General features: G+C 43.0%; 1 protein-coding gene across 1 annotated transcript in view; it reads right to left on the reverse strand.

The window, feature by feature from the left end:
* Positions 1 to 626: 626 nt before the first annotated feature.
* LOC139416999 (butyrophilin-like protein 10) overlaps positions 627 to 20,970 on the reverse strand; it is a 41,213-nt gene continuing 20,869 nt past the window's right edge. The window contains exons 3-7 of the mRNA XM_071166231.1: positions 6,096 to 6,380; positions 5,778 to 5,906; positions 4,304 to 4,336; positions 2,426 to 2,662; positions 627 to 748 (exon numbers count right to left, since the gene is read on the reverse strand). Coding sequence (XP_071022332.1) covers positions 627 to 748; positions 2,426 to 2,662; positions 4,304 to 4,336; positions 5,778 to 5,906; positions 6,096 to 6,380 — 806 coding nt within the window. The remainder of the gene's footprint in view (positions 749 to 2,425; positions 2,663 to 4,303; positions 4,337 to 5,777; positions 5,907 to 6,095; positions 6,381 to 20,970) is intronic.

Genomic DNA, 20,970 nt, shown 5'->3' on the forward strand with positions numbered 1-20,970 from the left:
ACTGGCGGCTCTGGCGGCTCCTTGCAGACTGGCAGCTCTGGCGGCTCCTTGCAGACTGGCGGCTCCTTGCAGACTGGCGGCTCCTTGCAGACTGGCGGCTCCTTGCAGACTGGCGGCTTCTTGCAGACTGGCGGCTCCTTGCAGACTGGCAGCTCCTTGCAGACTGGCAGCTCCTTGCAGACTGGCAGCTCTGGCTGCGCTGAACAGGCGTAAGACTCCGGCAGCGCTGTAAAGGAGGAAGGCTCCGGCAACGCTGTAGAGGAGGAAGGCTCTGGCAGCGCTGTAGAGGATGAAGGCTCCGGCAGTGCTGGACAGACGAAGCGCACTGAAGGCCTGGTGCGTGGTGCTGGAACTGGTGGTACTGGGCCTAGAACACGCACAGGAAGCCTGGTGCGGGGAGCTGCCACCGGAGGGCTGGTGTGTGGAGGTGGCACAGGATGGACCGGACCGTGAAGGCGTACTGGAGATCTTGAGAGCAGGGCTGGCACAGGACGTGCAAGGCTTGGGAGGTGCACAGGAGGCCTGGTGCCGACTAACAGTCGACTAACACTCACCTCAGGACGAGTATGGAGCGCTGACCCAGGTGCCATCAAATCCCAACACGCTACGCCGGGCAAATTTCGTGCCTAATGCACCAACACAGCAACTCCCTCATAACTCTCTCCTCCGATTTCCCGATTAACTCCTTCACAGTCTCTGCTTCGCTCACCTCCAAAACCGGCTCTGGTTCTGGTTTCCTCCTTGGCTCCTTACGATAAACAGGGGGAGTTTGCTCAGGACTCCTGACTCTGCAACACTCTCCCTGTGCCCCCCTCCAAGAAATTTTTGGGGCTGACTCTCAGGCTTCCTTCCACACCGCTGTGTTCGTCTCTCCAACTCCATTCTCCTATAACCCTCTTCGCACTGCTCCAGCAAATCCCAGGCGGGCTCCGGCACTCTTCCGGGGCCGACCGCCCACCTGTCTATTTCCTCCCAAGTCGTATAATCCAGACTTCGTTGCTCCTGCTAGCGCTGCCTGTCACCACGCCGCTTGGTCCTGTTGTGGTGGGTGATTCTGTTACGGTTTTCTTTTATCTTCTCCTCTGAATAGGTGTAGCAAGGATCGGACCAAAATGCAGCGTTGTATTTTTGATACATGTTTAATGAACGAAATAAACACGAACAATACAAAACAAGAAACGTAATACGAAAACCTAACCAGCCTATCTGGTGCGAACAAACACAGAGACAGGAACAATCACCAACGAAACACTCAAAGAATATGGCTGCCTAAATATGGTTCCTAATCAGAGACAACGATAAACACCTGCCTCTGATTGAGAACCACTCCAGACAGCTATAGACTATTCTAGATAACCCTACTATATAACAATCCCAATACCTACAAAAAAAACAAGACAAAATACATTATAAACCCATGTCACACCCTGGCCTGACCAAAAATAATAAAGAAAACACTAAATACTAAGACGAGGGCGTGACAGTAAGATATACAGCCAGGGCTGGTCACCCCTCACAGCCTGGTTCTTCTCTACCCAGTACAGCCAGTAGAGGGCTGGTCACCCCTCAGAGCCTGGTTCCTCTCTATCCAGTACAGCCAGTAGAGGACTGGTCACCACTCAGAGCCTGGTTCCTCTCTACCCAGTACAGTCAGTAGAGGACTGGTCACCCCTCAGAGCCTGGTTCCTCTCTACCCAGTACAGTCAGTAGAGGACTGGTCACCCCTCAGAGCCTGGATCCTCTCTACCCAGTACAGCCAGTAGAGGACTGGTCACCCCTCAGAGCCTGGTTCCTCTGGTCTACCCAATACAGCCAGTAGAGAGGTTCTTACCCAGGTGATAGACTAGATAAGGTTTATATTCCAGTGATATGTAACCAGAGGTAGAGAGGTTCTTACCCAGGTGATGGACTAGATAAGGTTTATATTCCAGTGATATGTAAACAGAGGTAGAGAGGTTCTTACCCAGGTGATAGACTAGATAAGGTTTATATTCCAGTGATATGTAAACAGAGGAAGAGAGGTTCTTACCCAGGTGATAGACTAGATAAGGTTTATATTCCAGTGATATGTAACCAGAGGTAGAGAGGTTCTTACCCAGGTGATAGACTAGATAAGGTTTATATTCCAGTGATATGTAACCAGAGGTAGAGAGGTTCTTACCCAGGTGATAGACTAGATAAGGTTTATATTCCAGTGATATGTAACCAGAGGTAAAGAGGTTCTTACCCAGGTGATAGACTAGATAAGGTTTATATTCCAGTGATATGTAACCAGAGGTAGAGAGGTTCTTACCCAGGTGATAGACTAGATAAGGTTTATATTCCAGTGATATGTAACCAGAGGTAGAGAGGTTCTTACCCAGGTGATAGACTAGATAAGGTTTATATTCCAGTGATAAGTAACCAGAGGTAGAGAGGTTCTTACCCCGGTCGTTGACAACGTCAGGTTCCAGATCCAGTAGAATCCTGTAAAAGTCTGATTTCACCTGGTTCCCTCCTGAGTCTAGAGCCTGGTACAACCGTATCATCTGGTCCTGTCTTGTCGTGGCAGCATGGATCTCAGAGTACCTCTCAGAACGGATCAAGTAAAATGCCATGGGAATCACCATGGTAACACTCTGGATGAGGTGAACCTTGTTTCTGTTCACAAAGCGGACATCACCTAGACAGGAAAGAAAACAGATGTAGAGTTATATACTGTAGAACAAGAGGACATTACTAGTCAGGTTAGATGTAGAGGACATTCATAGTCAGGTTAGATGTAGAGTTACATACTGTAGAACAAGAGGACATTACTAGTCAGGTTAGATGCAGAGGACATTACTAGTCAGGTTAGATGTAGAGTTATATACTGTAGAACAAGAGGACATTACTAGTCAGGTTAGATGTAGAGTTATATACTGTAGAACAAGAGGCCATTACTAGTCAGGTTAGATGTAGAGGACATTACTAGTCAGGTTAGATGTAGAGGACATTACTAGTCAGGTTAGATGTAGAGGACATTACTAGTCAGGTTAGATGTAGAGGACATTACTAGTCAGGTTAGATGTAGAGTTATATACTGTAGAACAAGAGGACATTACTAGTCAGGTTAGATGTAGAGGACATTACTAGTCAGGTTAGATGTAGAGTTATATACTGTAGAACAAGAGGACATTACTAGTCAGGTTAGATGTAGAGTTATATACTGTAGAACAAGAGGACATTACTAGTCAGGTTAGATGTAGAGGACATTACTAGTCAGGTTAGATGTAGAGTTATATACTGTAGAACAAGAGGACATTACTAGTCAGGTTAGATGTAGAGTTATATACTGTAGAACTAGAGGACATTACTAGTCAGGTTAGATGTAGAGTTATATACTATAGTAATAAACCATGAGGTCTGTGATTAACAGTTGACCCATCAGTATTATAGTAATAAACCATGAGGTCTGTGATTAACAGTTGACCCATCAGTATTATAGTAATAAACCATGAGGTCTGTGATTAACAGTTGACCCATTAGTATTATAGTAATAAACCATGAGGTCTGTGATTAACAGTTGACCCATCACCATTATAGTAATAAACCATGAGGTCTGTGATTAACAGTTGACCCATCAGTATTATAGTAATAAACCATGAGGTCTGTGAGAAACAGTTGACCCATCAGTATTATAGTAATAAACCATGAGGTCAGTGATTAACAGTCGACCCATCAGTATTATAGTAATAATCCATGAGGTCTGTGATTAACAGTTGACCCATTAGTATTATAGTAATAAACCATGAGGTCTGTGATTAACAGTTGACCCATCACCATTATAGTAATAAACCATGAGGTCTGTGATTAACAGTTGACCCATCAGTATTATAGTAATAAACCATGAGGTCTGTGATTAACAGTCAACCCATCAGTATTATAGTAATAAACCATGAGGTCAGTGATTAACAGTCGACCCATCAGTATTATAGTAATAATCCATGAGGTCTGTGATTAACAGTTGACCCATCAGTATTATAGTAATAAACCATGAGGTCTGTGATTAACAGTTGACCCATCAGTATTATAGTAATAAACCATGAGGTCTGTGATTAACAGTTGACCCATCAGTATTATAGTAATAAACCATGAGGTCTGTGAGAAACAGTTGACCCATCAGTATTATAGTAATAAACCATGAGGTCTGTGATTAACAGTTGACCCATCAGTATTATAGTAATAAACCATGAGGTCTGTGATTAACAGTTGACCCATCAGTATTATAGTAATCATCATAATCTCGACATGTGAAACTCTAACAAGACAACAGTCCACTTACCTTGTTCCTCCAGTAGTTTTCTAATCTTCTTCTCTGTAGACAAAAGAAAACAAATGTATAAAAGCATTACAATAATAATCATTAAAAAGCTTAAACACAAAGAAAACAGTCTTTAAAAAACAAATTCAAATACAGTAAACCATTAAAACCATCAGATCTGTGATAAACAATTGACCAGGACCAGAGTCTAATGGACAGTATATGGGTCATTCCTAGTTATATCCTGATCTAATACAGGACTGGTCTGAAGGTAACCTGGTATAAATGAATAGAGTCTAATGGACAGTATATGGGTCATTCCTAGTTATATCCTGATCTAATACAGGACTGGTCTGAAGGTAACCTGGTATAAATGAGTAGAGTCTAATGGACAATATATGGGTCATTCCTAGTTATATCCTGATCTAATACAGGACTGGTCTGAAGGTAACCTGGTATAAATGAATAGAGTCTAATGGACAGTATATGGGTCATTCCTAGTTATATCCTGATCTAATACAGGACTGGTCTGAAGGTAACCTGGTATAAATGAATAGAGTCTAATGGACAGTATATGGGTCATTCCTAGTTATATCCTGATCTAATACAGGACTGGTCTGAAGGTAACCTGGTATAAATGAATAGAGTCTAATGGACAGTATATGGGTCATTCCTAGTTATATCCTGATCTAATACAGGACTGATCTGAAGGTAACCTGGTATAAATGAATAGAGTCTAATGGACAGTATATGGGTCATTCCTAGTTATATCCTGATCTAATACAGGACTGGTCTGAAGGTAACCTGGTATAAATGAATAGAGTCTAATGGACAGTATATGGGTCATTCCTAGTTATATCCTGATCTAATACAGGACTGGTCTGAAGGTAACCTGGTATAAATTAATAGAGTCTAATGGACAGTATATGGGTCATTCCTTGACTTTTTCCACATTTTGTTACGTTACAGCCTTATTCTAAAATGGATTCAAACCTTTTTTTGCCCTCATCAATCTACACACAATACCCCATAATGACATCACAATACCCCATAATGACATCACAATACCCCATAATGACATCACAATACCCCATAATGACATCACAATACCCCACAATGACATCACAATACCCCATAATGACATCACAATACCCCATAATGACAAAGCAAAAACAGCTTTTTAACAATTTTGTAAATAAGAAATAAAAATAAAACCTGAAATATCACTCAACGACCAGTCAGAGATCAAGGACCAGTCAGACATCAAGGACCAGTCAGACGTCAAGGACCAGTCAGACGTCAAGGACCAGTCAGAGGTCAAGTACCAGTCAGAGGTCAAGGACCAGTCAGAGGTCAAGGACCAGTCAGAGGTCAGGGACCAGTCAGAGGTCAAGGACCAGTCAGACGTCAAGGACCAGTCAGACGTCAAGGACCAGTCAGACGTCAATGACCAGTCAGAGATCAAGGACCAGTCAGACATCAAGGTTAAACTCACCTGTATGTTTTCTCCACATGTAGACACCAGCTGAAGCTGTGAGAACTACAACAGCTGCAAGAACTATTACAGCTGCAGCTATTAGTAGACCAACCTTCCACCAGTAGGGTAATATAGGAAACACGTCATCTGAAACAGAGAAGCCATGTCAAACCATTACAACAACACCTACACATGTACTGTACAAGAAGTAAAGCATCATTTATAAATACTTCTAAAAACAGACCAATAAGGTCATCCCTTAGGAAACCGTCCTCCACTAACTAGTCTAACTAACAAGAGGTCTCAGGTATTTGGGTTAACAAATGAAGACCTCACCTGGGACATGAATCTCTGTCTCCTTCATGAGGTTGATCTCCGGCTGTTGAACTCTACAGGTGAACCTGTTGGTGTCAGTCTTGTTCACGGTGACTTGTCGTCTCACAGCATAGAGGCCCTCTGAGTCTCTGTGTCTCTCTGGAGGTCCATCAGCAGGGAGGAAGGTTCCAGAACTGTCCAGCCACTCCATCTCAGGTTCAGGAAACCAGCCTCCAGACTCACACTTCAGGACCACCCCCCAGTATTTAGTTCCATCAATAGAGATCACTGGCTGAGATACAGCACCTACAGATACAAGATACAACAGAGATCACTGGCTGAGATACAGCACCTACAGATACAAGATAAAACAGAGATCACTGGCTGAGATACAGCACCTACACAGATACAAGATTTGTAGTTTGCATTTGTATTTATTATGGATCCCCATTCGTTCCTGCCAAGGCAGCAGCTACTCTTCCTGGGGTTTATTATGGATCCCCATTAGTTCCTGCCAAGCAGCAGCTACTCTTCCTGGGGTTTATTATGGATCCCCATTAGTTCCTGCCAAGGCAGCAGCTACTCTTCCTGGGGTTTATTATGGATCCCCATTAGTTCCTGCCAAGACAGCAGCTACTCTTCCTGGGGTTTATTGTGGATCCCCATTAGTTCCTGCCAAGGCAGCAGCTACTCTTCCTGGGGTTTATTATGGATCCCCATTAGTTCCTGCCAAGGCAGCAGCTACTCTTCCTGGGGTTTATTATGGATCCCCATTAGTTCCTGCCAAGGCAGCAGCTACTCTTCCTGGGGTTTATTATGGATCCCCATTAGTTCCTGCCAAGGCATCAGCTACTCTTCCTGGGGTTTATTATGGATCCCCATTCGTTCCTGCCAAGGCAGCAGCTACTCTTCCTGGGGTTTATTATGGATCCCCATTAGTTCCTGCCAAGGCAGCAGCTACTCTTCCTGGGGTTTATTATGGATCCCCATTAGTTCCTGCCAAGGCAGCAGCTACTCTTCCTGCGGTTTATTATGGATCCCCATTAGTTCCTGCCATGGCAGCAGCTACTCTTCCTGGGGTTTATTATGGATCCCCATTAGTTCCTGCCAAGGCAGCAGCTACTCTTCCTGGGGTTTATTATGGATCCCCATTAGTTCCTGCCAAGGCAGCAGCTACTCTTCCTGGTGTCCAGTAAAATTAAGGCAGTTGACAGAATTTTAAACCATTACAATACATTCACAGATTTCACACTGTGTGCCCTCAGGCCCCTAGTCCACCACTACCACATATCTAGAGTACTAAATCCATGTTGCACATTTGGGGATATTCAGAGGTGGAATTCCGTGGGAATTAACGGGAATATATGGGAATTAATATTAATACCATTTAAATGTAGATGTGTTTTGCATTGGATAGATTTACCATATCATATGGAGACAGAAATATAAACCTTTAACCTGATCATAAGTAGACATAAAAAAAAAATTGCACATGATTAAATCCTTCCAATATAAATATAAAAACTATTTAGTTACGAATTAGTTATGAATTGAACTTTAATTAAATGAGTTGACTCTTCACATGGGATGATTTCCCTGAACAACAAAAGAAAGGGAATATTGAATTGATGCCCAATGATCCATCACATCTCCCAAAAATGTTTTCAACATACATCTGTAAAATTATAGTACTTTGATGTATTTCAGAACTGCAGTTTCCTCTGCTTGGAGCAACAGTGAAGTGGGCAGTAGGGATTTCTGGAAACTTGAAATCGGCCCTAATTAACCATGCCGATTAAATCGGTCGACCTCTAATGCAGAGGGTTGCATTTCCATTGAATTGGGGATGGTTTAACCAAAATATGCCACAAGACCTAGAATTGCCTTATGTGTATCCCACAAAAAAGGTTCACTGATATAAGCTAAGTTTTTTGGTGAATTAAAGCAAAATTCCCTTAACTTCCCATAGAAAATGTCCAGACATTTACCAGAAGGTTTCCGACCCTAGATGGACCTTTGCCTAAATGCCTAATCAACAACATTAAACACTTCCTGCTATCTGAGAAATAACTAATCAACAACATTACACTTCCTGCTATCTGAGACATACCTAAACAACAACATTAAACACTTCCTGCTATTTGAGAAATGCCTAGTCAACAACACTAAACACTTCCTGCTATTTAAGAAATGCCTAGTCAACATCATTAAACACTTCCTGCTATTTGAGAAATACCTAATCAACAACATTAACCACTTCCTGCTATCTGAGACATACCTAATCAACAACATTAAACACTTCCTGCTATTTGAGAAATACCTAGTCAACAACATTAAACATTAACAGAACCCTGCAGCACTTCAATATTAACAGAACCCTGCAACACTCCAATATTTACAGAACCCTGCAACACTCCAATATTAACAGAACCCTGCAGCACCCCAACAATATTAACAGAACCCTGCAGCACTCCAATATTAACAGAACCCTGCAGCACTCCAGTATTAACAGAACCCTGCAGCACTGCAGTATTAACAGAACCCTGCAGCGCTCCAATATTAACAGAACCCTGCAGCACTCCAATATTAACAGAACCCTGCAGCACTCCAATATTAACAGAACCCTGCAGCACTCCAGTATTAACAGAACCCTGCAGCACTCCAGTATTAACAGAATCCTGTGTGGGAGCAAGATGTACATATAGCGAGGAACATAATACTGTAACACAAGAGAAAGATACACTCAGAGTGCATTTGCCATTCTGGTAAAATGCATTGTCTATTGTATAGGACAGGAAACCAAAGTAAGGCCATGACAGCTGGACATACCGAGGTCAGAGGGACACACAAAGGAGGGGGTCTGCCAAATTACCAACTGATGGACTATAGACATAGGGCATATATTTTTAGGACATGCAGACAAGCTGAACTTAAGGGGCCCATAGGATAAGATGGGATGTATTATTTTTGGGACATGAAGAGGTCCTGTCACCATTATAACTTGACTGAAAGCAGATATGGGCGTTATTGGGCGTGAACAAGCAGGAAGCACAGATTGGGATATAATGGTGGCAGATGGACTGAGGGAAGTAACTTCATTTGCATGTGGGATGGACTCATATGTTGTATGTGTATAAATCAGAGCCAGTGCTCTGGAAAAGCGTGTGTTCCGCAGACCATCTAGGCTTCTGATATGTTTGTATTAAAAGCCTATATTGAATTCACAAGTTCTTGTAAGTGTTATATTTTGTAATGATCCTCCACGACACCTGCAGTACTCCAGTATTAAAAGAACCCTGCAGCACCCCAATATTAACAGAACCCTGCAGCACTCCAATATTAACAGAACCCTGCAGCACCCCAATATTAACAGAACCCTGCAGCACCCCAATATTAACAGAACCCTGCAGCACTCCAATATTAACAGAACCCTGCAGCACTCCAGTATTAACAGAACCCTGCAGCACACCAGTATTAACAGAACCCTGCTGCACTCCAATATTAACAGAACCCTGCAGAACCCCAATATTAACAGAACCCTGCAGCACTCCAACATTAACAGAACCCTGCAGCACTCCAGTATTAAAATGTCATCAACCTGAATACATTGTGATGTAACACTGAGATAATCATTAAACCATAACAGCTTTACTTGAATGACATCAATAATTCACTGTGTCAAAAGCCTTGGACAAATCAATGAGCAAAGCAGCACAATGCTGTTGACTATACAATACATTCTCTATAATATGTATCACTATCTGTACATAGTAACTACTGTGAGTCAACAGCAGGTAGTAGGAATATTGGGACACAGACAGTGAGTCAACAGTAGGAATATTGGGACACAACCAGTGAGTCAACAGTAGGTAGAAGGAATATTGGGACACAGACAGTGAGTCAACAGTAGGTAGTAGGAATATTAGGACACAGACAGTGAGTCAACAGTAGGAATATTGGGACACAGCCAATGTGACAGACCAGCAGAATACATGATCTATAACAGAGGAAGGATTGAGGGGGGAGGAAGACCAGCTGAATACATGATGAGAGAGGAAGACCAGCTGAATACATGATCTATAACAGAGGAAGGAATGATAAGGGAGGGAGACCAGCTGAATACATGATGAGGGAGGAAGACCAGCTGAATACATGATCTATAACAGAGGAAGGAATGATGAGGGAGGAAGACCAGATGAATACATGATCTATAACAGAGATAGGAATGATGAGGGAGGAAGACCAGCTGAATACATGATGAGGGAGGAAGACCAGCTGAATACATGATCAATAACAGAGGAAGGAATGATGAGGGAGGAAGACCAACTGAATACATGATCTATAACAGAGGAAGTAATGATAAGGGAGGAAGACCAGCTGAATACATGATGAGGGAGGAAGACCAGCTTAATACATGCTGAGGGAGGAAGACCAGCTGAACACATGATCTATAACACAGGAAGGAATGATGAGGGAGGAAGACCAGCTGAATACATGATGAGGGAGGAAGACCAGCTGAATACATGATCTATAACAGGGGAAGGAATGATGAGGGAGGAAGACCAGCTGAATACATTATCTTTAACAGAGAAAGGAATGATGAGGGAGGAAGACCAGCTGAAAACATGAAGAGGGAGGAAGACCAGCTGAATACATGATCTTTAACAGAGGAAGGAATGATGTGGGAGGAAGACCAGCTGAATACATGATCTATAAGAGAGGAAGGACTGATGAAGGAGGAAGACCAGCTGAATACATGATGAGGGAGGAAGACCAGCTGAATACATGATCTATAACAGAGGAAGGATTGATGAGGGAGGAAGACCAGCTGAATACATTATCTATAACAGAGGAAGGAATGATGAGGGAGGAAGACCAGCTGAATACATGATCTATAACAGAGGAAGGATTGATGAGGGAGGAAGACCAGCTGAATACATGATCTATAACAGAGGAAGGACTGATGAGGGAGGAAGACCAGCTGAATATATGATGAGGGAGGAAGACCAGCTGAATACATGATCTATAACAGAGGAAGGTATGATGAGGGAGGAAGACCAGCTGAATACATGATCTATAACAGAGGAAGGAATGATGAGGGAGGAAGACCATCTGAATACATGATCTATAACAGAGGAAGGAATGATGAGGGAGGAAGACCAGCTGAATACATGATGAGGGAGGAAGACCATCTGATTACATGATCTATAACAGAGGAAGGAATGATGAAGGAGGAAGACCAGCTGAATACATGATCTATAACAGAGGAAGGAATGATGAGGGAGGAAGACCATCTGAATAAATGATCTATAACAGAGGAAGGAATGATGAAGGAGGAAGACCAGCTGAATACATCATCTATAACAGAGGAAGGAATGATGAGGGAGGAAGACCAGATGGATACATGATCTATAACAGAGGAAGGAATGATGAGGGAAGAAGACCAGCTGAATACATGATCTATAACAGAGGAAGGAATGATAAGGGAGGAAGACCAGCTGAATACATGATCTATAACAGAGGAAGGACTGATGAGGGAGGAAGACCAGCTGAATATATGATCTATAACAGAGGAAGGACTGATGAAGGAGGAAGACCAGCTGAGTACATTATCTATAACAGAGGAAGGAATGATGAGGGAGGAAGACCAACTGAATACATGATCTATAACAGAGGAAGTAATGATAAGGGAGGAAGACCAGCTGAATACATGATGAGGGAGGAAGACCAGCTTAATACATGCTGAGGGAGGAAGACCAGCTGAACACATGATCTATAACACAGGAAGGAATGATGAGGGAGGAAGACCAGCTGAATACATGATGAGGGAGGAAGACCAGCTGAATACATGATCTATAACAGGGGAAGGAATGATGAGGGAGGAAGACCGGCTGAATACATTATCTTTAACAGAGAAAGGAATGATGAGGGAGGAAGACCAGCTGAAAACATGAAGAGGGAGGAAGACCAGCTGAATACATGATCTTTAACAGAGGAAGGAATGATGTGGGAGGAAGACCAGCTGAATACATGATCTATAAGAGAGGAAGGACTGATGAAGGAGGAAGACCAGCTGAATACATGATGAGGGAGGAAGACCAGCTGAATACATGATCTATAACAGAGGAAGGATTGATGAGGGAGGAAGACCAGCTGAATACATTATCTATAACAGAGGAAGGAATGATGAGGGAGGAAGACCAGCTGAATACATGATCTATAACAGAGGAAGGATTGATGAGGGAGGAAGACCAGCTGAATACATGATCTATAACAGAGGAAGGACTGATGAAGGAAGACCAGCTGAATATATGATGAGGGAGGAAGACCAGCTGAATATATGATGAGGGAGGAAGACCAGCTGAATACATGATCTATAACAGAGGAAGGAATGATGAGGGAGGAAGACCATCTGAATACATGATCTATAACAGAGGAAGGAATGATGAGGGAGGAAGACCAGCTGAATACATGATGAGGGAGGAAGACCATCTGATTACATGATCTATAACAGAGGAAGGAATGATGAAGGAGGAAGACCAGCTGAATACATGATCTATAACAGAGGAAGGAATGATGAGGGAGGAAGACCATCTGAATAAATGATCTATAACAGAGGAAGGAATGATGAAGGAGGAAGACCAGCTGAATACATCATCTATAACAGAGGAAGGAATGATGAGGGAGGAAGACCAGATGGATACATGATCTATAACAGAGGAAGGAATGATGAGGGAAGAAGACCAGCTGAATACATGATCTATAACAGAGGAAGGAATGATAAGGGAGGAAGACCAGCTGAATACATGATCTATAACAGAGGAAGGACTGATGAGGGAGGAAGACCAGCTGAATATATGATCTATAACAGAGGAAGGAATGATGAGGGAGGAAGACGAGCTGAATACATGATGAGGTAGGAAGACCAGCTGAATACATGATGAGGGAGGAAGACCAGCTGAATACATGATGAGGCAGGAAGACCAGCTGAATACATGATCTATAACAGAGGAAGGAATGATGAGGGAGGAAGACCAGATGAATACATGATCTATAACAGAGGAAGGACTGATGAAGGAGGAAGACCAGCTGAGTACATGATCTTTAACAGAGGAAGAAATGATAAGGGAGGAAGACCAGCTGAATACATGATGAGGGAGGAAGACCAGCTGAATACATGATGAGGGAGGAAGACCAGCTGAATACATGATATATAACAGAGGAAGGAATGATGAGGGAGGACGACCAGCTGAATACATGATGAGGGAGGAAGACCAGCTGAATACATGATCTATAACAGAGGAAGGAATGATAAGGGAGGAAGACCAACTGAATACATGATGAGGGATGAAGACCAGCTGAATACATGATGAGGGAAGAAGACCAGCTGAATACATGATCTATAACAGAGGAAGGAATGATGAGGGAGGATGACCAGCTGAATACATGATGAGGGAAGAAGACCAGCTGAATACATGATCTATAACAGAGGAAGGAATGATGAGGGAGGATGACCAGCTGAATACATGATCTTTAACAGAGGAAGGAATGATGAGGGAGGAAGACCAGCTGAATACATGATCTATAACAGAGGAAGGAATGATGAGGGAGGAAGACCAGATTAATACATGATCTATAACAGAGGAAGGAATGATGAGGGAGGACGACCAGCTGAGTACATGATCTATAACAGAGGAAGGAATGATAATGGAGGAAGACAAGCTGAATACATGATGAGGGAGGAAGACCAGCTGAATACATGATGAGGGAGGAAGACCAGCTGAATACATGATATATAACAGAGGAAGGAATGATGAGGGAGGACGACCAGCTGAATACATGATGAGGGAGGAAGACCAGCTGAATACTTGATCTATAACAGAGGAAGGAATGATAAGGGAGGAAGACCAGATGAATACATGATCTATAACAGAGGAAGGAATGGTGAGGGAGGACGACCAGCTGAGTACATGATCTATAACAGAGGAAGGAATGATAATGGAGGAAGACCAGCTGAATACATGATGAGGGAGGAAGACCAGCTGAATACATGATGAGGGAGGAAGACCAGCTGAATACATGATCTTTAACAGAGGAAGGAATGATGAGGGAGGAAGATCAGCTGAATACATGATCTATAACAGAGGAAGGAATGATGAGGGAGGAAGACCAGATGAATACATGATCTATAACAGAGGAAGGAATGATGAGGGAGGAAGACCAGCTGAATACTTGATCTATAACAGAGGAAGGACTGATGAAGGAGGAAGACCAGCTGAGTACATGATCTATAACAGAGGAAGGACTGATGAAGGAGGAAGACCAGCTGAGTACATGATCTATAACAGAGGAAGGAATGATGAGGGAGGAAGACCAGCTGAATACATGATGAGGGAGGAAGACCAGCTGAATACATGATCTATAACAGAGGAAGGAATGATAAGGGAGGAAGACCAACTGAATACATGATGAGGGATGAAGACCAGCTGAATACATGATGAGGGAAGAAGACCAGCTGAATACATGATCTATAACAGAGGAAGGAATGATGAGGGAGGATGACCAGCTGAATACATGATGAGGGAAGAAGACCAGCTGAATACATGATCTATAACAGAGGAAGGAATGATGAGGGAGGATGACCAGCTGAATACATGATCTTTAACAGAGGAAGGAATGATGAGGGAGGAAGACCAGCTGAATACATGATCTATAACAGAGGAAGGAATGATGAGGGAGGAAGACCAGATTAATACATGATCTATAACAGAGGAAGGAATGATGAGGGAGGACGACCAGCTGAGTACATGATCTATAACAGAGGAAGGAATGATAATGGAGGAAGACAAGCTGAATACATGATGAGGGAGGAAGACCAGCTGAATACATGATGAGGGAGGAAGACCAGCTGAATACATGATATATAACAGAGGAAGGAATGATGAGGGAGGACGACCAGCTGAATACATGATGAGGGAGGAAGACCAGCTGAATACTTGATCTATAACAGAGGAAGGAATGATAAGGGAGGAAGACCAGATGAATACATGATCTATAACAGAGGAAGGAATGGTGAGGGAGGACGACCAGCTGAGTACATGATCTATAACAGAGGAAGGAATGATAATGGAGGAAGACCAGCTGAATACATGATGAGGGAGGAAGACCAGCTGAATACATGATGAGGGAGGAAGACCAGCTGAATACATGATCTTTAACAGAGGAAGGAATGATGAGGGAGGAAGATCAGCTGAATACATGATCTATAACAGAGGAAGGAATGATGAGGGAGGAAGACCAGATGAATACATGATCTATAACAGAGGAAGGAATGATGAGGGAGGAAGACCAGCTGAATACTTGATCTATAACAGAGGAAGGACTGATGAAGGAGGAAGACCAGCTGAGTACATGATCTATAACAGAGGAAGGACTGATGAAGGAGGAAGACCAGCTGAGTACATGATCTATAACAGAGGAAGGAATGATGAGGGAGGAAGACCAGCTGAATACATGATGAGGGAGGAAGACCAGCTGAATACATGATGAGGGAGGAAGACAAGCTGAATACATGATGAGGCAGGAAGACCAGCTGAATACATGATCTATAACAGAGGAAGGAATGATGAGGGAGGAAGACCAGCTGAATACATGATCTATAACAGAGGAAGGACTGATGAAGGAGGAAGACCAGCTGAGTACATGATCTATAACAGAGGAAGAAATGATAAGGGAGGAAGACCAGCTGAATACATGATGAGGGAGGAAGACCAGCTGAATACATGATGAGGGAGGAAGACCAGCTGAATACATGATATATAACAGAGGAAGGAATGATGAGGGAGGACGACCAGCTGAATACATGATGAGGGAGGAAGACCAGCTGAATACATGATCTATAACAGAGGAAGGAATGATAAGGGAGGAAGACCAGCTGAATACATGATGAGGGATGAAGACCAGCTGAATACATGATGAGGGAGAAAGACCAGCTGAATACATGATCTATAACAGAGGAAGGAATGATGAGGGAGGATGACCAGCTGAATACATGATATTTAACAGAGGAAGGAATGATGAGGGAGGAAGACAAGCTGAATACATGATCTATAACAGAGGAAGGAATGATGAGGGAGGAAGACCAGATGAATACATGATGAGGGAGGAAGACCAGCTGAATACATGATGAGGGAGGAAGACCAGCTGAATACATGATCTATAACAGAGGAAGGAATGATAAGGGAGGAAGACCAGCTGAATACATGATCTATAACAGAGGAAGGAATGATAAGGGAGGAAGACCAGCTGAAAACATGATGAGGGAGGAAAACCAGCTGAATACATGATCTAAAACAGAGGAAGGAATGATTAGGGAGGAAGACCAGATGAATACATGATGAGGGAGGAAGACCAGCTGAATACATGATCTATAAAAGAGGAAGGAATGATAAGGGAGGAAGACCAGCTGAATACATGATGAGGGATGAAGACCAGCTAAATACATGATGAGGGAGAAAGACCAGCTGAATACATGATCTATAACAGAGGAAGGAATGATGAGGGAGGATGACCAGCTGAATACATGATGAGGGAGGAAGACCAGCTGAATACATGATCTATAACAGAGGAAGGAATGATGAGGGAGGATGACCAGCTGAATACATGATCTTTAACAGAGGAAGGAATGATGAGGGAGGAAGACCAGCTGAATACATGATCTATAACAGAGGAAGGAATGATGAGGGAGGAAGACCAGATGAATACATGATGAGGGAGGAAGACCAGCTGAATACATGATGAGGGAGGAAGACCAGCTGAATACATGATCTATAACAGAGGAAGGAATGATAAGGGAGGAAGACCAGCTGAATACATGATCTATAACAGAGGAAGGAATGATAAGGGAGGAAGACCAGCTGAATACATGATGAGGGAGGAAGACCAGCTGAAAACATTATCTATAACAGAGGAAGGAATGATGAGGGAGGAAGACCAGATGAATACATGATGAGGGAGGAAGACCAGCTGAATACATGATGAGGGAGGAAGACCAGCTGAATACATGATCTATAACAGAGGAAGGAATGATAAGGGAGGAAGACCAGCTGAATACATGATCTATAACAGAGGAAGGAATGATAAGGGAGGAAGACCAGCTGAATACATGAAGAGGGAGGAAGACCAGCTGAGTACATTATCTATAAAAGAGGAAGGAATGATGTGAGAGAAAGACCAGCTGAATACATGATGAGGGAGGAAGACCAGCTGAATACAAGATCTATAACAGAGGAAGGAATGATGATGGAGGAAGACCAGCTGAATACATGATCTTTAACAGAGGAAGGAATGATGAGGGAGGAAGACCAGCTGAATACATGATCTATAACAGAGGAAGGAATGATGAGGGAGGAAGACCAGCTGAATACATGATCTATAACAGAGGAAGGAATGATAAGGGAGGAAGACCAGCTGAATACATGATGAGGGAGGAAGACCAGCTGAATACATGATGAGGGAGGAAGACCAGCTGAATACATGATCTATAACAGAGGAAGGAATGATGAGGGAGGAAGACCAGCTGAATACATGATGAGGGAGAAAGACCAGCTGAATACATGATCTATAACAGAGGAAGAAATGATGAGGGAGGAAGACCAGATGAATACATGATCTATAACAGAGGAAGGAATGATGAGGGAGGAAGACCAGCTGAATACATGATCTATAACAGAGGGAGGACTGATGAAGAAGGAAGACCAGCTGAATACATGATGAGGGAGGAAGACCAGCTGAATACATGATCTATAACAGAGGAATGAATGATGAGGGAGGAAGACCAGCTGAATACATGATGAGGGAGGAAGACCAGCTGAATACATGATCTATAACAGACGAAGGAATGATGAGGGAGGAAGACCAGCTGAATACATCATCTTTAACAGAGGAAGGAATGATGAGGGAGGAAGACCAGCTGAATACATGATCTATAACAGAGGAAGGAATGATGAGGGAGTCAGACCAGCTGAATACATGATCTATAACAGAGGAAGGAATGATGAGGGAGGAAGACCAGATGAATACATGATCTAATACAGAGGAAGGAATGATGAGGGAGGAAGACCAGCTGAATACATGATGAGGGAGGAAGACCAGCTGAATACATGATCTATAACAGAGGAAGGAATGATGAGGGAGGAAGACCAGCTGAATACATGATCTTTAACAGAGGAAGGAATGATGAGGGAGGAAGATCAGCTGAATACATGATCTATAACAGAGGAAGGAATGATGAGGGAGGAAGACCAGATGAATACATGATCTATAACAGAGGAAGGAATGATGAGGGAGGAAGACCAGCTGAATACATTATCTATAACAGAGGAAGCAATGATAAGGGAGGAAGACCAGCTGAATACATGATCTAAAACAGAGGAAGGTTTGATGAGGGAGGAAGACCAGCTGAATACATGATCTATAACAGAGGAAGGACTGGTGAAGGAGGAAGACCAGCTGAATACATGATGAGGGAGGAAGACCAGCTGAATACATGATCTATAACAGAGGAATGAATGATGAGGGAGGAAGACCAGCTGAATACATGATCTATAACAGAAGAAGGAATGATGATTTAGGAAGACCAGCTGAATACATGATCTATAACAGAGGATGGAATGATAAGGGAGGAAGACCAGCTGAATACATGATCTATAACAGAGGAAGGACTGATGAGGGAGGAAGACCAGCTGAATATATGATCTATAACAGAGGAAGGACTGATGAAGGAGGAAGACCAGCTGAGTACATGATCTCTAACAGAGGAAGGAATGATGAGGGAGGAAGACCAGCTGAATACATGATGAGGGAGGAAGACCAGCTAAATGGGGCGGCAGCGTAGCCTAGTGGTTAGAGCGTTGGACTAGTAACCGGAAGGTTGCGAGTTCAAACCCCCGAGCTGACAAGGTACAAATCTGTCGTTCTGCCCCTGAACAGGCAGTTAATCCACTGTTCCCAGGCCGTCATTGAAAATAAGAATTTGTTCTTAACTGACTTGCCTGGTTAAATAAAGGTTAAAAAAAAAAAAAAAAAAAAAAAAAAAAAAAAAAAATACATGATGAGGGAGGAAGACCAGCTGAATACATGATGAGGCAGGAAGACCAGCTGAATACATGATCTATAACAGAGGAAGGGATGATGAGGGAGGAAGACCAGCTGAATACATGATCTATAACAGAGGAAGGACTGATGAAGGAGGAAGACCAGCTGAGTACATGATCTCTAACAGAGGAAGGAATGATGAGGGAGGAAGACCAGCTGAATACATGATGAGGGAGGAAGACCAGCTGAATACATGATGAGGGAGGAAGACCAGCTGAATACATGATGAGGGAGGAAGACCAGCTGAATACATGATATATAACGGAGGAAGGAATGATGAGGGAGGACGACCAGCTGAATACATGATGAGGGAGGAAGACCAGCTGAATACATGATCTATAACAGAGGAAGGAATGATAAGGGATGAAGACCAGCTGAATACATGAAGAGGGATGAAGACCAGCTGAATACATGATGAGGGAGAAAGACCAGCTGAATACATGATCTATAACAGAGGAAGGAATGATGAGGGAGGATGACCAGCTGAATACATGATCTTTAACAGAGGAAGGAATGATGAGGGAGGAAGATCAGCTGAATACATGATCTATAACAGAGGAAGGAATGATAAGGGAGGAAGACCAGCTGAATACATGATGAGGGAGGAAGACCAGCTGAATACATGATGAGGGAGGAAGACCAGCTGAATACATGATCTATAACAGAGGAAGGAATGATGAGGGAGGAAGACCAGCTGAATACATGATGAGGGAGAAAGACCAGCTGAATACATGATCTATAACAGAGGAAGAAATGATGAGGGAGGAAGACCAGATGAATACATGATCTATAACAGAGGAAGGAATGATGAGGGAGGAAGACCAGCTGAATACAAAATCTATAACAGAGGAAGGAATGATAACGGAGGAAGACCAGCTGAATACATGATCTATAACAGAGGAAGGAATGATAAGGGAGGAAGACCAGCTGAATACATGATGAGGGAGGAAGACCAGCTGAATACATGATGAGGGAGAAAGACCAGCTGAATACATGATCTATAACAGAGGAAGGAATGATGAGGGAGGAAGACCAGCTGAATACATGATCTATAACAGAGGAAGGAATGATGAGGGAGGATGACCAGCTGAATACATGATCTTTAACAGAGGAAGGAATGATGAGGGAGGAAGATCAGCTGAATACATGATCTATAACAGAGGAAGGAATGATAAGGGAGGAAGACCAGCTGAATACATGATGAGGGAGGAAGACCAGCTGAATACATGATGAGGGAGGAAGACCAGCTGAATACATGATCTATAACAGAGGAAGGAATGATGAGGGAGGAAGACCAGCTGAATACATGATGAGGGAGAAAGACCAGCTGAATACATGATCTATAACAGAGGAAGAAATGATGAGGGAGGAAGACCAGATGAATACATGATCTATAACAGAGGAAGGAATGATGAGGGAGGAAGACCAGCTGAATACAAAATCTATAACAGAGGAAGGAATGATAACGGAGGAAGACCAGCTGAATACATGATCTATAACAGAGGAAGGAATGATAAGGGAGGAAGACCAGCTGAATACATGATGAGGGAGGAAGACCAGCTGAATACATGATGAGGGAGGAAGACCAGCTGAATACATGATCTATAAAAGAGGAAGGAATGATGTGGGAGGAAGACCAGCTGAATACATGATGAGGGAGGAAGACCAGCTGAATACATGATCTATAACAGAGGAAGGAATGATGATGGAGGAAGACCAGCTGAATACATGATCTTTAACA

This window comes from Oncorhynchus clarkii, chromosome 9, assembly GCF_045791955.1.
Source record: "Oncorhynchus clarkii lewisi isolate Uvic-CL-2024 chromosome 9, UVic_Ocla_1.0, whole genome shotgun sequence".
Taxonomy (NCBI): Eukaryota; Metazoa; Chordata; class Actinopteri; order Salmoniformes; family Salmonidae; genus Oncorhynchus; species Oncorhynchus clarkii.